This window comes from Giraffa tippelskirchi, chromosome 9, assembly GCF_054371585.1.
Source record: "Giraffa tippelskirchi isolate mGirTip1 chromosome 9, T2T-mGirTip1v1.2.pri, whole genome shotgun sequence".
In the NCBI taxonomy this organism is placed as follows: Eukaryota; Metazoa; Chordata; class Mammalia; order Artiodactyla; family Giraffidae; genus Giraffa; species Giraffa tippelskirchi.
This window is the reverse complement of record NC_137283.1, coordinates 52,310,079-52,326,377: the sequence shown is the minus strand read 5'-3', so window position 1 is coordinate 52,326,377 and position 16,299 is coordinate 52,310,079. Positions and strand designations below refer to the sequence as shown.

The window sequence follows — 16,299 nt, the reverse complement described above, 5'->3', positions numbered from 1 at the left end:
AGGGTCTTTTCCAATGAGTCAACTCTTCGCACGAGGTGGCCAAAGTATTGGGAGTTTCAGCTTCAACATCAGTCCTTCCAAAATATACAAACAGCTCATTCATACAACTTAACGACAAAAAATCCAAACAATGCAACTGAGAAATGAACAGAAGGCCTAAGCAGACATTTCTCCGAAGAAGATATACAGATAGCCAATAGGCACATGAGAAGATGCTCATTATTGCCAATTATTGGAGAAATGCAACTCAAAACTAGAATGAGGTGCCATTTCACATGGGCCAGAATGACCATCATCAAAAAGCCTACAAATAATAAATGTTGTCGAGAGTGTGGAGAAAAGGGAACCCTCCTATACTGTTGGTGGGAATGTAAATTGGTGCAGCCAGTATGGAAAACAGTATGGAGCTTCCTCAAAAGACTAAAAAGAGAGTTGACATATGACCCAGTAATCCCACTCCTGGACATATACCCAGACAAAACTATAATTTGAAAACATACATGCACCCCTTCGTTTAGAGAAGCACTATTTACAATAGCCAAGACATGGAAACAGCCTGAAGGTCCATCAACAGATGAATGGATAAAGAAGATGTGGTATGTGTATACACACACACACACACACACATATATATGTGTGTATGTATATACATATACACACACACACACACACACACACACACACCATGGATTATTACTCAGCCATAAAAAAGAATGAAATAATGCTATTTGCAACTACATGCATGGACCTAGAGATTATCATACTAAAGTGAAGTAAGTCACAGAATGGCAAATACTATATGGAATCACTTACATATGGAATCTAAAATACAATACAAATGAATGTATCTGCAAAACAGAAACAGACTCACAGATACAGAGGAGACTTGGGGTTGCCAAGGAAAAGGAAAGGTGAGCGAGGGAAGAACTGGAACTTCGGGATTAGTAGATGCAAACTATTATATATAGAATGGATAAACAACAAGGTCCCACTGTACAGCAGAGGGAACTGTATTCAATTTCCTGTGATAAACCATAATGGAGAAGAATGTGAAAAAGAATATACATATGTATTGATACAACTGAATCACCCTGCTGTACAGGGAAATTAATGCAACACTGTAAATCAACTATACTTCAATAAAAAGTCTAAACAAGTGGCATCGATACAGGTTTACACGCACTGGAAATTCTTGTCCATGTGGTGACAAGGAAAGAAAGCAAAGTTGCATGTGACATCATCATGGGAGCTAGGGTTTGGGAATGAGATTTTAGATTTATTTCTGTTTCAAGTTTTCACCAATGAACAGGTGTGACTTTTATAATGAGAACGAGAAAGCTGTGTCAGGAAATGGACCATGTAGACACAACTCTTGAGGGAAGCTCATGTGGGTCTGGGGCACAGGAGGCCATGATATTCGCAACCTGGCCTCTTGCCAGGCCTCCCTCCTTAGCAGGATCAGTGATGGCCAGCTGAGGGACTTGCTCTGGGGATCCCGCATTCCTTCCTGAGTGATCACTTGCAGCCTCTTGAGAGAGGAGGAGCTGGGACATGGCTATGTGGCTGGCCAGGCTACAGAGGGGACATCCAGAAATGCCAGAATGGTGGGTCTGCACTGACTGGGCTCACTCACAGCTATCACTGTGGATCCTCACAACCACCCTGAGAGGAGGTGGTTGTTAGTACTGACAGTTGGCAGAGAAGACACGGGCACTGGGAGGCTGTGACAGCGGCCGAAGCTGGTCCTCTTGGTTGTGCTTCAGAACCAGGATGGGAACTGGTGTGCCCCCTGTGTTTTCAATCCTACTGCAAATCTTCATGCAAAGGCAAGGAAAAGCTGGAGAGGAAAATGAAGCAAAAGAGCCCACAGAACAACACAAACAGATGGAAAGAAATACCATGTTCTCATATTAGAAGAATTAATATTGTTAAAATGACCATACTATGCAAGGCAATCTGTGGATTCAATGAAATCCCTATCAAAATACCAATGGCATTTTTCCACAGAACAAGAACAAAAAAATTTAAAACTTATATGGAAACATAAAAGACCCTGAATGGCCAAAGCAATCTTGAGAACAAGAGCTGGAGGAATCAGGCCCCCTGACTTCAGAGTATACTACAAAGCTATAGTAATCAAAACAGTATGGAACTAGCACAAAAACAAACAAGTCAATGGAACAGAATAGAGAGCCCAGAAATAAAACCCACACATTTTTGGTAAATTAATCTAACACGAAGGAGGCAAGAATATACAGTGGAGAAAAGACAGTCTCTTCAATAAGTGGTGCTAGAAAAACTGGACAGCCACCTGTAAAAGAATGAAATTAGAACATTCTCTAATACCATACACAAAAACAAACTCAAAATAAAAAGCTAAATGTAAGATCAGAAACCATAAAACTCCTAGAGGAAAACATAGGCAGAATACTCTTTAACATACACTGTAGCAGTATTTTCTGGATCTGTCTCCTAGAGCAGAGGAAATAAAAGCAAAAATAAACAAGTAGGATCTAATTAAACTTAAAAGCTTTTGCACACCAAAGAAAACCACTGACAAAATGAAGACAGCCTACAGAATGGGAGAAACTATTTGCAAATGATATGACCAAAAAAGGGTTAATATTAAAAATATAGCAACAGCTCGTACAACTCAACATCAAAAATAAACAACCTGCTTAAAAAAATGGCAGAAGACTTGAATAGTTCCCCAAAGAGGACATGCAGATGGCCAATAGGCATGTGAAAGGATTCTTAACATCATTAATCATCAGGGAAATGCAAGTTAAAACCACAATGAGCAACTTCCCTGGTGGTCCAGTGGTTAAGAATCTGCCTTTCAATGCAAGAAATGCAGGTTCAATCCCTGGTCAGGGAACTAAGATCCCACATGCCTCAGAGCAACTAAGCGCTGCAACTACTGAGGCCGCATGCTCTGGAGCTTGCATGCCACAACTAGAGAGAAGCCTTCATGCCCCAGCAAAGATCCCACGTGCCCCAACTAACACCGGACACAGCCCCCAAAAATCCCCAAGGAGATGTCACCTCTCACCTGTAAGAATGGCTATCATCAAAAACAATGCAAATATCATCGCAGCACTGTTTACAATAACCAGGACATGGAAGCAACCTAGATGTCCACCAGCAGACGAATGGATAAGGAAGCTGTGGTACATATACACAATGGAATATTACTCAGCCATTAAAAAAATACATTTGAATCGGTTCTACTGAGATGGATGAAACTGGAGCCCATTATACAGAGTGAAGTAAGCCAGAAAGAAAAACAACAATACAGTATACTAATGCATATATATGGAATTTGAAAGATGGTAACGATAACCCTATATGCGAGATAGAATAAGAGACACAGATGCATGGAACAATTTTATGGACTCTGAGGGAGAAGGTGAGGGTGGGACGTTCTGGGAGAATAGCATTGAAACGTGTATATTATCATATGTGAAACAGAACACCATTCCATGTTCGATGCATGTGACAAGGGCTCAGGGCCGGGGCAATGGGATGGTCCAGAAGGATGGGATGGGGAGGGAGGTGGGTGGGGGGTCCAGGAAGGGGAACACATGTAAACCCATGGCTGATTCATGTCAATGTATGGCAAAAACTATTACAATATTGTAAAGTAATTAGCCCCCAACTAAAATAAATAAATTTATATAAAAAAAAAAAAAACAATGCAAATAAGTGTTAGCAAGGTTATGGAGAAACAGGAACACTTGTGCACTGTTGGTGGGAATGTAAATTAGCACAATCACTGTGGAAAACAGTATGGAGGTTTCTTTAAAAAACTAAAAATAGAACTACCACATGACCCAGCAATTCCACTCCTGGGGATATACCTGAAAGAAACAAAAACCATGATTTCAAAAGATACTGCAATATTCACAGTAGCACTATTTACAATAGCCAAGACATGGAAGCAACCTAAGTGTCTACAACTGGCGAATGGATAAAGAAATAGTGATGTGTGTGTGTGTGTGTATATATATATATATATATATATATATACACACACAATGGAATACTATTCAGCCATAAAAGAAATTTTTTCCTTTTGCAACCACATGGATGGACTCTAAGTTGAAATAACTGAATTCACTAAGTCAAATAAGTCAGAGAAAGAAAAATACTGTATGATATCACCTCTATGTGGCATCATAAAAAAACCCAAAAACCCAAGCTAGTGAATATAACAAAAAAAGAAACAGACTCACAGATACAGAGGACATATTAGTGGTTATCCATGGGGAGAGGGGAAGGGAGAGGAACAATATAGGGATAAGTTATTAAGCGGTACAAAATACTGTATATAAAATAAGCTACAAGGATATATTGTACAACACAGGGAATATAGCCAATATTTTGTAATAACTATAAATGGAGTATAACCTTTAAAAATTTTGAATCACTCTATTTTAACATACAATATCATACATCAACTATTCTTCAGTAAAAAAATTTTTAATTAAAAATAAAAAGAGGGGGGTCTTCCCTGGGGGCCCAGGGGTTAAGGATCTGCCTGCCAATGAAGGGGACACAGTTTCAACCCCTGGTCTGGGAAGATCCCACAGGTCATGGGCCATGCGCCACAACTACTGAGCCCATATGTCTAGAGCCCACAACAAACAGTAGCCCCAACTCTCCAGAACTAGAGACAGCCTGCGCACAGCAGTGAAGACCCACTGTGGCCAAAGATCAAATAAATAAGTTAAAAAATAAAAATAAAAGAGAGCCCGCAGAATGATACTCAACCTCCTCAGCAAGCTTGTAAAAATGTTCCAGACAGAGCCTGGCCTGCCCATCAGACGAACTTCCTCAGAAGTTCAGTGGACAAACATCCAGGAGTGTCTGTCTGAAGAAGAGAAAATACTCCAAATGAATCTGATGCAAAAGAAAGGCACTGGCGGTCCAGTGGTTAAGACTGTGCTTTCACTGCAGGAGGCATGGGTTTCATCCCTGGTGGGAAACTAAGATCCCACCTGCCACATGATGGCCAAATAAGTAAACACACAAAAAGATTTCAAAAAAAGAAAGGTTGAAGATCTGGACCGTTAGGTTCAGAAGGAGCCAGTGGGGTTTCTTTTCCCTGGCAGGACTCACTTTTGAGTTCTGTGTGGATTTAAAGGTGTCCTGGAGGCAGAGTTCTTAAGCTGGAGGTTTGTGGAGGCAGCAGTGATACCCACTTCCTGCTCAAGCAAACAGGAATGGTTGGTTGATTCCTGGTAAGGGGGCAGCTGCCTATATCAGCGTTCTCGTGGGCAGTGTGTGACTTCGGCCTTTCGGGTCTGATCAGCCTGGGTGCCACGTGAGTGGTGATCTATAAACCAACTGACCAATGCCCCAGAATGAATGAACCAGGACTATGGCTCCCCAGGAGGCGGAGACCAGGCACATGCTCTGTAAGGACTTGGCTGAAGCCCACAGAAGAAAAGCAGGAGGTTCCCCTGCTCCCCGCATCTCAGACGTAGAAAGTCGGGAGTTGCTGCACTCCATGCAAACATGCCCTCCTCAGAGATGGCCAGGCAAGTCTCTCCTCATCAGTGGTTTCACATGTTTTTAGTGCAACCCACAATAGGAAACGGGCTTCCTTGGTGGCTCAGTGGTAAAGAATCTGTCTGCCAATGCAGGGAGACGCAGGCTTGATCCCTGGGTCGGGAAGGTTCCCTGGAGTAGGAAATGGCAACCCATTCCAGTATTCTTGTCTGGGAAATCCCACGGACAGAAGAGCCTGGCAGGCTATAGTCCATGGGGTCACAAAGAGTCGGACACGACTGAGTGATTAAACAACAACAATAATAAATACTTTTCTGTTGCAACCCACCACACACACACACCAAAGTTTCATGAAAATATGTCTTTTACAAGGTGTAATGCATTATTTTTTATTTCTGTTTAAAAAATGCTATTGCAAACCAATTAACTGATCTCACACATGAACAGTTTTGCACACGATCTGAAAAGCACAGCTTCACCAGAGCTAACGTTCTCTAGAGCAATACAACATGCAGACACCATTCTAACATCCACATCCATTCCTCTCTGAATCCTCAGAACAACCTTGTGAGTTAGAGTATCTCCAGGATTTTACAGATGAGCAAACTGAGGCTTAAGCAAATTACTGCCTAAGGTTACAGGAAGGAAGGAGTTGAGCCAGATCTGAACCAAAGAGAGGGCCCAAGGACCTGTCACCACATGACCTTAGCTGCAGGAATTCAGAGCATCTTTTATGTCCATGTTAGAGAGTGTATCTTCATCACAAAGGTTTTTGCAAACACTAGTCTGGCAACATTGTTCATAATTCCATGGATCAGCTATTTTGCAACATTGTCTATAATTCTGTGGATCAGCCTCCTCAGCTCCCACTGCATAGATAAGGGATCCCTGGGGCTCACTCTGCTTTGCTAGTATAATCACAAGGCTCAAATCATCAATAACTGTTTTTTCTTGAGTGAGAGGATGGGGAAATGGAAGTCTTCAGTTTGGGATAGTAGACTTGTTTAGTCGCTCAATTGTGTCCAGCTCTTTGCAAATCCATGGGCTATAGCCCATCAGGCTCCTCTGTCCGTGGGATTTTTCTGGCAAGAATACTGGAGTGGGTTGCCATTTCCTTCTCCAGGGGATCATCCCGACCCAGGGATCAAATTTGTGCCTCTTCCATCTCCTGCATTGGCAGGCAAATCCTTTACCACTGAGCCACCAGGGAAGCCTGTAGACTTGTCAGTGGCTTATTTTTGTTTCACTGTGAATCCATCATCCTCTACTAGGTGATTCTCAGGCAGATATGTGTTTAAAAGATGCAAGAAAAGGCTGCATGGGTGTTGAGGGCCACAGATGGAAACCAAAGGCTGGGACATTTCTTCTGTGTGTCTGCCCCAAGCCTTAATGATTCACTGGCCACCGCTCCTGCTGGGAAGACCCTGGCTCCACTCTTTTCCATCTTCTTCTGTGGTGGTTCTTCACCCAAAGGGCCTCTTGGCCCAGAAACCAGTCAGCTAGATGAGATATGCACGAAGATCACTGGACATGTGAACAGTTTGGCTCCCCTTCAAACACTTTCCTTGTTTTCTCAGCACTCATTGGCTGGGGAGGCTGCAGTTATGAGGGAAGAGGGGCTCACAGCGGGCAAAACCCCAGCTCGCACCATGCTGAGTCCAGCACCCAGGACCACATCATCGGCAGGCCTGTGGGTGACCCCTGTACCCCCAAGTGGATCTTCAGATTGAACATGGGTCACCATCACCTGGAGGACTGTGAGCATCCAGAGATCACTGCTCCCCAACCCCCTTCAGTTCCTGATTCAGCAGGTCCAGGGTGGCGCCTGTGAATCTGCATCTCTGATAAGTCCCCAGGAGATGTGGCTGCTGCTAGTCTATGGACCACACTTGAAGATGCACTGCCTCAGTACATCCCTCAGCAGGAAGATTCTCAAGAGGGATTCTAGCAAAATCTTCCTCTCTTCAAATATCTTTGATAACTAAGGGCCCCTTCGAGGTTTGAACTCCTCATTTCTATGGGCTAGGTCACTGTGTAGGGTTATGTATTACAAGTTTTAAAGTGAGAAAAACATAAAACCTGTCAGCTTGGCTGGCTAAAAGAACTCAGTCCAGCCTTCCAAGGTCTGAGGTTTCCGTGTGATGCCAATCTCACATAAGTGTTCAATAAACATTGTCTAATTTACCTCATGAGGAAGATGGGTTTTAAAAGCTAGTGAGTCAAGATGTCTCACTTTGCGTTCTTCCATGAAAAAAGTATTACAAAGATGAAATAGTATATGACTAGGAGACGAAGCACATGCATTTCTACCCGAGTACACTTTGTGCATGACGTCACCAAGCCCGTGTAAATATGCACAGATTTGTTTGCTTCTAAGCTTTTTGCATGTTCAGTCTGGTTGCTATGAAAATGAACCAGAAGTTGACAGGCGGGAAGGAGTCACCGATCCAACTGATCAAGTCACCTTACTCTTTATTTTTCCTTTCCACTCCCCAGAGCCCACATTCTGGACGACTGTGGCTACTATTGGCTCATTTTTCCACACGTGCATCATTCAGTGCTGTTGGGACTCCTTTGCTGAAGCAAAAGGCTGGGTTGCCTTTGTGTAGAGATGTCCTTCTTCATCGGACATCCTGGGAGACTGAGGAGAGCTCAGGGATGCCTGTTTCTTCCTGGGTGGATGCCAGGCGGAAGTTCAACCACTGTGCTGCAGAGAACAGCCACATTCCTCATCACTGGCTGCTGCTGCCTAGTTGCTAAGTCGTATCCAACCCATGGACTGTAGTCCACCAGGCTCCTCTGTCCATGGGATTTCCCAGGCAAGAATACTGGAGTGGGTTGCCATGCCCTCCTCCACGGGATCTCCCTGACCAAAGGATCAAACCTGTGTCTCTTGCGTCTCCTGCATTGCCGGGTGGATTCTGTACCGCTGAGCCACCTGGGAAGCCTCCACTCACTGGGTTCCTGGCAAAACATTCTCCATCTCAACAAGATAAAATAGCAAGAACACGGGGAGTTTGGGGATATTTTCTATGTCCTGAGTGCAGCTCTTCACTCTGGCTTGAGAACTAGAGAACATTCATTCTTTCAGCCAAAGGGCTTGTAAAAAACCGGAGACAGAATCACACTGGATGCCAGGAGACTCTCTGGGAAAGATATAGGTGGTACACTCAGGTGTAAATGATGAGTTTCTATTTTGGGGACTTGAAAACAAAATTCAACACATCTTTAGCATGATCTAAATTTAGTATTCCTTAGAAATTCCATGGGGAGAAGAACCATTCAAAAAAATTCATTAAAAAAAAAAAATGCCCTTGAAAACGGGGTATTTTGTGGCCTTCAAATACTTGACAATTCCGAGTCCTACTCTCTCTTCCCTGGCAGGAGGAGCACAGCAACAGCACCCTCTCTCCCCAGGTGTAGGTCCTTGAGGGACCCCTGCGGAGTGAGGGTCATTCAACAGCCACATTTCTTTCATCAACATAAGGGGTGGGGTTGGGCGGGGCCGGGGGGGGGGCATGGGGGAAGCACAAAGGGAACAAATGCTAGGAACTAGATTTAAATAGATTAAAAAACAGCATTGAGAGAAAAAAGCCCAGACTGCAGGCTTGACTATAGCATAAACAGCACAGCAGAGGCAGGTCAAAGCTAACCAACTTAGAAAAGATTGGTTAGAAAAGGGTGCTTTGCTTAAACATCTGAGGGGTGGTGGAGAGCGCCTCAAAGCCACATCCCAGGATGTGTGTGGAAGTTTCCAGTCATTTCCTCTGGCTTCACTTTGCTTTTTGGTGGGTGGGCAGAGGATAACAGGTCTCTCTCCCAGGCCCAACTGGAGAAGCAAATTTTGCAGATCTGATGAGCTTTTTTCCTGTCCCAACTGGGAATCCTCAAGCACCAGGGAAGGGACTCAGGCTGCAGAAAGAGCCAGAGGAGAGAGGCCCAGTGGGGCCAGTTTGTCCGAGAGGGCTGTAAACATCCTTTAGAGATGATAATGCAACAGGAACCTGAACAGAGGGAGCATGCACAAATGCCCTTTAAAAGCGATGAAAGAAATGCCCAAACAGAGCACATTCACGTTGACTGGACCATCAGCTCTACCCAAGGGGTGACTCCGTGAGAGAGGGGGGGCTCAGCCAGCACAGGTTTTGGAAAAATTTTATTGCGTTTGGTTTCCATGTGGAAGCACTGACAGAACTGAAAAGAGGCAGCATGTTCCACTTACTCTTCTGAAAGATCACACAGCTAGACGAAATCTCTCCCCACCCCGGGCTGATTTCGTGAACCTCACCCCAAAACCCACCCCAAGCAGAAGATTAAAAAAAAAAAAGTTTATGGTGATCATTTAAAAACAATTCCCCGCGTGAGACAGTCGGCAGTCAGATTTCTGTGACTTCCGCGATTGATGTGTGTTTCCCGTCCCCTCACCTCCCCTCATGGTCTTTAGGCCCTTCCTCCTTCGAATTAGACTCAATACACAAGTGCCCAAATAGAAATGCTAGTCAGTCTCAGTGCCACAGGCTTAGGCATCTGCCGGTTCCACTGGACGGGTGGGCGTCTCTCAACTTGGTGATGGTGTCTTTGCATCCCGGGCAGCCCACGCAGGTCCACAGCCTCCCCGGTTAAAATACAGACAAGACATGGAGATGTGCACATTTATGAGTCTAAAACATCAGAAAGTAACCCCACTGTGGAGATTTACAAAAATGAGGAAGGAGGGGGTTGACTGTGGGGCTGTGGCTGGTTCGCTTGGCAGCAACACTGAACAGATACCGCGCTAGGAGAGGGAGGGAGGTGGGACGCTCAGACAGGAAGCAGAGGGAATAAAGGAAACGGAGCTCGCCTGAAGTTGCGTCATTTTCTTCTTCTTGTAATTGTGTAAGGCATTTTGAACTGGAAAAACTTCTTTCCTTCACATTCTTCCAAATGATCAGTCGGAATATAACCGGTGATTCGGAATACAAATAACACCCCTTTCATCTCCACCCCCCCCCAAATCATTCTACGCACCCAGAGCCCACAAAGTACAAGGCAGGCAATTGATTTTGTGAATTCAGAGGCAAATCGTGTTCACACAGGGCACAAGGCTGCTGTGTCAAGGACCCTTCTTAGGGCTCCAGCCCTGATCTCAGCCCTCGCAGGTCACAGAGGGGTTAGCATCCATCTTCAGCAAGGTTTTAAGTCCCATCCAGGCACCTGCCACTGCCTCCTGGGCAGTGGGAGGTCATGGGCCCTCTTGGCTCTCTCCTATGGGTCCCCCACCAGGCGTCCGGGCCGGTCCGTCCACGCACAAGCATCATGACTCAGTTAGTACAAGGCAGGGCGTGGCCTGGACAGTGCCCTCCACGTTAGTCATGCCAGACAGACAGCAGAGAGGAAACCAGAGGCCAGAGAAGTGATTTTAAATAGGAAAAAAAGGAAAGCAGCTTCGGTCACCAAAAAATAGAAAGGATGATCTTTTCAAAAATAAAAACCATGGGGACATTTTTTTTTTTCTCTGCAATGTTCAGCCATTTTACTTGAGACATTAAAAAAAAATGTTTCAGAGTAGTTGTGTTGCTTTTTCGGTTTAGACATTCATGAGAACGGGTCGGACGGTAGTGCTGGGATGTGGTTTGTGTCTGAGTGGCAATGCTGCTCAGGGTCCTTCAGACCACATACTGGTACGGGTCTGCCTTCCCTTGGTCTGGCGTGGCAAAGGGGCTGGCCCAGCCTAGAGAGAAGGGGTGGCCAAAAACGGCTTTCATGTTCATCCATTTTGTTTTTTTAGCCCATCTTCTCTCTTCCTTTTTCAATTGTTCTATTCCCTGAAAACAAGAACAATCATACTTTCAGTCAAGCACTTTACTGCTGTGGTTTTTGGGGTAGAAAAATCCATTAGCTCAAGGTGAATGGAGTAAATGCTTCCTTTTTAAAGCCATGAAGCTTATCTACATAGTACATTTTTTTTTCTTCTCTTTCTCTCATAAAAGTGCTAAAGACAAAAAGGAATCATTATTTTTCTTTTGGGTGGGCACATAGGCACGTCTGTGTAAGTCCCTCCAGGCAGGAAGGGACACGTAAGAAAGTCAGCAGGCCCCAAAGCTGCTGCTCCTAGTCACGCAATCCCGTGTTAAGTGACTCCTGGCCGGGGGGTCTGGGCCCAGCGCCGAGCTGTGTGTGGGAGCGCTGTGAAGGCTGGGGTGTAGGGAGCCTCAGCTCGTGGGGAGCTCAAGCTCGTGAGTGCCAAGGATCGGTTCGTGGGAACTCTGAAGCTGCTATGACCACTTTGCAGACAAAAAAAAAAGGGCCAAGTCAAATGACTGCTCTGGCACTGTCTGTCCCACCAGCAGGGGAGGCCAAGGAGCGCCCGGCTTAGGGGGGCTGGCCAGGTGCAGCGGAGGAGGTGAACAGGAGGCAGAGGTCACCACAGAGGAGGAAGTAGAGGGATTAGTACAGGTTAGAGGGGCCGCACCGGCAGACCGCGCAGCCTCGGCCCCGGCCAAGGCCTTCCTGGGCTCCTCTGGGGACAAGTGGGACCCGAGGCAGCCTCAGCAGTTGTCAAGGAACCCACACCACCCCCAGCCAAGTCTTGCAGGAAAAACAAGCTGGGGGAGCAGGTTGGCCCCTTCCTCTCCCCTTCTCTGGAAGGGGCTGGTGAGCAGCTGGGGGCGGAGGACAAGGTAGAAGCAGCTTGGCAGGAGCCCGACCAGGGGTCTTTCTGCCATGGTAGCTGTGAGGTGGAAGAACAGGGGTGGGGCCTGAGGGGACAGCCCAGTCCAACTCTGTTCACAGCCTAGGGCCCTGGGACCACACGAAACTGGTCAAGGGCGGGACGCCCTTGCCCACGCACGGCAGGCCCTCGACTCCTCTCTCCCTTCCTTTCAGCGCGACTCCCTTTAGGAATGGCCTTGAGGGAGAAGAACAGCTAGGACTAGGGCCATGAGAGTTTGCCTTCCGACTCCCCTAGGCCGCAGCCTGTGGTCCCGACAGCGGATGGAGCCAGATGGTCACCTCTGGGTTCCCTGCAGGTCTCATGCACAGAAGCTGGTCTGTGCGCTGCACAGACAGACGGCTGGATGAACCCCATCAGCTACTATTTTTACAGACACTCTTTTATAATGGTACTAATGCTTATAAAAGAAAAAAAAAGGTGCTGAGAGGCACGCAACCTTCTAAACCACCGGGAACTGCCCCAGATCCCAATGATGGTAACTTGGCAGCCGGCACACCGTCCTCCTCTGCCCGCTGAATCTCCACACCCTCAGGGGTGGGGCCGCAGCAGCAGCAACGGCTGAGTCTTCCTATGAGCCTCCAGCTAAGGCTGACTACCCAACCAGCCAATGTCCCCCCGAAGACCCCAAGGTGACTGTTGGGACGACCTTCCCCCAGAGCTCAGGGCTGCCCCTTCTGCCTGGGGCCCCTCACCCAGACCCCAAAGCCAAAGAAGTAAGAAATGCCCACATCATAGCCATGGACTGGCCACCTGGAGCCTTTTGGACACCTTAAGGTTGGCTGAGAGGTAGTGGCAATGGTGCCAGGGGTGTGGGCTCCAGCAGTTTCGAAGCTCCCAGAGAAGGCGCTGTGAACAGGGTAGAAGGGGGGGCAGGTGGAAGGATGCAGATGAGGACCAGAAGCGGCCTTGTGCCCACTGCTCTGGGGGTCCCCGCTGGGCTGTCTCCTGACCCCACTCTCAGGACCGGGTCGTAAGGACGCTTTCACTGGGAAGCTGACCCTGCCCGTGCCAGGTGGGTCAGGGCACCCTTTGTCCATCACCCGTCTCCAGGCCTGTGGCCGCTAGAAAGGAAGGGCACCCCAGTGCTGAGCAGAGTGACACAAGAGCCATGGACAAGACTGAACCATCACGGGAGGCTGGGAGGGCTCATAACAGAGAGGCCACTGGGCCCCATACCTGTGTGACCTGAGTGCCAGCCGCATGCGGGGAGGAAGAAGACCCCATGCCACTGGAAGGGAGGAATGGGCCCTGCACACCCGGGACGTGGCCACTGGGCTCCCAGGTCCGGCCTGTAGGCAGCCCCCTGCCCCCCAACCCAGCCATGGAGGGAGTGGTGCCAGGCTGCCCACACGCTCACCGTCTCATCTGTGCAGATGGAGTGCACCTGGGTCCCGAACATGACGGACGTGAAAATGAGGAAGAGCAGCCCCTCGAAGCAGAGCAGGATGAGGAGGATCACCGTGGTGGGCGGCGAGAAGGAGCTGCACTCTGAAAGAGAGGGGACACGTGGGGCTCCTTGCTGGCCTCCAGGCCCCGCACCAGCCCCCGACACCGTGAGCTCGCACTGATACCCCATCACAGCTGCATCGGGAGTCGCCTGTTTCCTCCCGCCCTCATCTGATGTCTGTCTCTCCCGCTCCACCCCCAGGCTCCAGGAGGGCAGGGACTTTCTGTTCGATTCGGTGTTGGCCATCAGCCTCGGAGCAATGCCTGACAACAGAAGAATCTGGGCGAGAGGTCAGGGCGTTCTGAGCTTTAGTTTTCCTTTCTGTATTGTGGGACGATTGAGGATCTGTGAAGGGAATTCTGTCCTGCTCTGCCTCGGCCCTGCATGAGCAAGTGGGAGCTGCTCCCGGACAGGGGTGCCGTGCTTCCTGACCCCCTACAGCTGCCCTGGAGCGGTGGCCTGGCCACCATCCTGGCACAGCTGTGAGCACCCTAATCACGGGCTGGCCATGGAACTACAAGTGGAGTCTGGGAAGGCAGGAAGCAGATCGAGGGAAGGCGGAACTGCCTCCTTACCCTTCTCTGAACTTCAGCTCAAGATGCCCTCGTCCTGGGGGATTCCTCTTACACGAGCTGGATGCCCCATTGATCCAGGGCTGAGCAGAGATGGTATTAACTGCACAGGCGGCCTGTACTCTGGGGACTGTCTGGCACCTCCCCTGCCCTGAGACCAGAGGAACTGGGGGACTCAAGCCACCTCCACCAGGAAATCCACTGACGGAGGAAATCCACTCCATCTGGATTGACCACAGACAATCCAGAGCCTGCAGGTAAGACCCTGGGTGGTGGAGTCTTCCAGACAGGGTAGGAAAAGCCCGCTCTGGACTAAGGCCTGAGTCACAGGCCCTCTTCTTAGCCATGTGACAGGGTAACTTGCTCAACCTGTGAGCACCGACTTTTGTCATTTGCAAAGGGGGGAGTATCTCTCCTACCCTGCAGGCTTGCTACAAGATTGAGATAAGGCCCTGCTCGACAATCTCAAGTGCACTAAGTAGGAAGACTGAAACAACGGTCCCAGCCAACTCCATTGCCCCACCAACGGCCCTCAGTACTCTCAGCACTGCACATGGCTCTTCTTAAGGGCACTAACTCTACTGCGAGGGCACCACCCTTATGACCTCTTATGAAGAAACACCAGAGAGCTTGCTTTTCTCCCTTTTCGCCAGGTGGGGACACAGGAGGAGAGGGCCATTTGCAAGCTGGGAAAAGGGTCCTTGCAAGGGATGGAATTGACTGGTACCTTGATCTTGGACTTTCCAGACTCTTGAACTGTGAGAAATAAATACTTAAGCCTCCCAGTCTATGGCATCTTGTTGCAGCAGCCTGAGGTGACCAGTACCCATGGGGTTTTTCTTCCCCTAGATGAGGTCAAGCCAGGTGGACCAGAGAGACAAAAGAGGGCAGATGCAAGCTAGGGACAGAGGCTAGAAAAATCTCTTAATATTTGGTCAGGAGCTAAAGACACCTAAGAAGTCAGTACATGCAGGAAGAGCAAAACTCATAAAAAATGATGAAATGAAGAAGAGGACCAATCAATGGTAAAAGGGTGGAAATATGATGTTTTTGCTCAAGGTGTTTGTCTCACAGACTGTGTGTGAAAGAAGGAGCCTGGCAGGCAGCCTCTCCTCATTCCTCCAGCAACTACAGCAGTCTCTCCCTTATCCTTGGTTTTGCTTTCTGCAGTTTCAGTTACCTGCAGTCAGCTTTGGCACAAAAATATTAACTGGAAAATTCCAGAAATAGTAAGTTTTAAAGCACAAACTCTCCTGAAAAGCATGATGAAATCTCACACCTGGCCCTGTCCACATGAGATGTGAACCATCCCTTTGTCCAGCATGTTCATGCTGCATATGCTACCAATCATTTTGGTGACCAAATCAACTGCCACAGTATCAGAGTGCCTATGTTCAAGTAACTCTTATGCTACTTAATAACAGCTCCAAAGTGCACGAGTGGTGATGCTGGCCATTTGGATACTCTCTTACTGTGCCTGGTTCATAAATTAAACTTTACCATAGGTATGCTGTGCTGTGCCTAGTCGCTCAATCATGTCCGGCTCTTTGTGACCCCATGGACCATAGACCACCAGGCTTCTCTGTCTATGGGGATCCTCCAGGCAAGAATACTGGAGTCGGTTGCCATGCCCCACCTCCAGGGGATCTTCCCAACCCAGGAATTGAATTGGGCTCTCTTGCATTGCAGGCGGATTCTTTACCAGCTGAGCTACCCAGGAAGCCCCTATCATAGGTATGTCTGTATAAAAAAAAACATTATATGTGTAGGGTTCTGTACTATCTGAGGTTTCAGGGATCAGAAACCACGGAGTGTCCTGGAACATACTCCCTGCAGATAAGCGGGGACTACCATATTAAAAATTGTTTTCTTATAACTCATTTTTATTCTTCTTAAAAAATTTAAAATTTTAATTATATGTTCAGCATCTATAGTTTTCCCCTCAGGATTTATGCAATCTTGTGATTAGAGTTACCGCCTCAGCATTTGCATCTTTAAACGAGATACTTCAAAAACAGGGAGAATTTGTCTACAGTCTTAACATACATTGGTGA

The 16,299-nt window shown here is 47.5% G+C and overlaps 1 protein-coding gene across 19 annotated transcripts in view; it reads right to left on the bottom strand.

Annotated features, from left to right (window-relative positions):
• ZDHHC3 (zDHHC palmitoyltransferase 3) overlaps positions 1–16,299 on the bottom strand; it is a 62,485-nt gene that overhangs the window by 4,558 nt on the left and 41,628 nt on the right. For 7 of the 19 annotated variants that reach the window (XM_081526056.1, XM_081526058.1, XM_081526061.1 and 4 more), the window contains one exon: positions 13,584–13,714. In XM_081526056.1, the coding sequence (XP_081382182.1) occupies positions 13,584–13,714 (131 nt within the window). Of the gene's footprint in view, positions 1–10,995; positions 11,319–13,583; positions 13,715–13,797; positions 13,953–16,299 lie in introns of those variants that run through there. The other 12 variants (XM_081526064.1, XM_081526067.1, XM_081526063.1 and 9 more) reach the window with 3 other exon arrangements.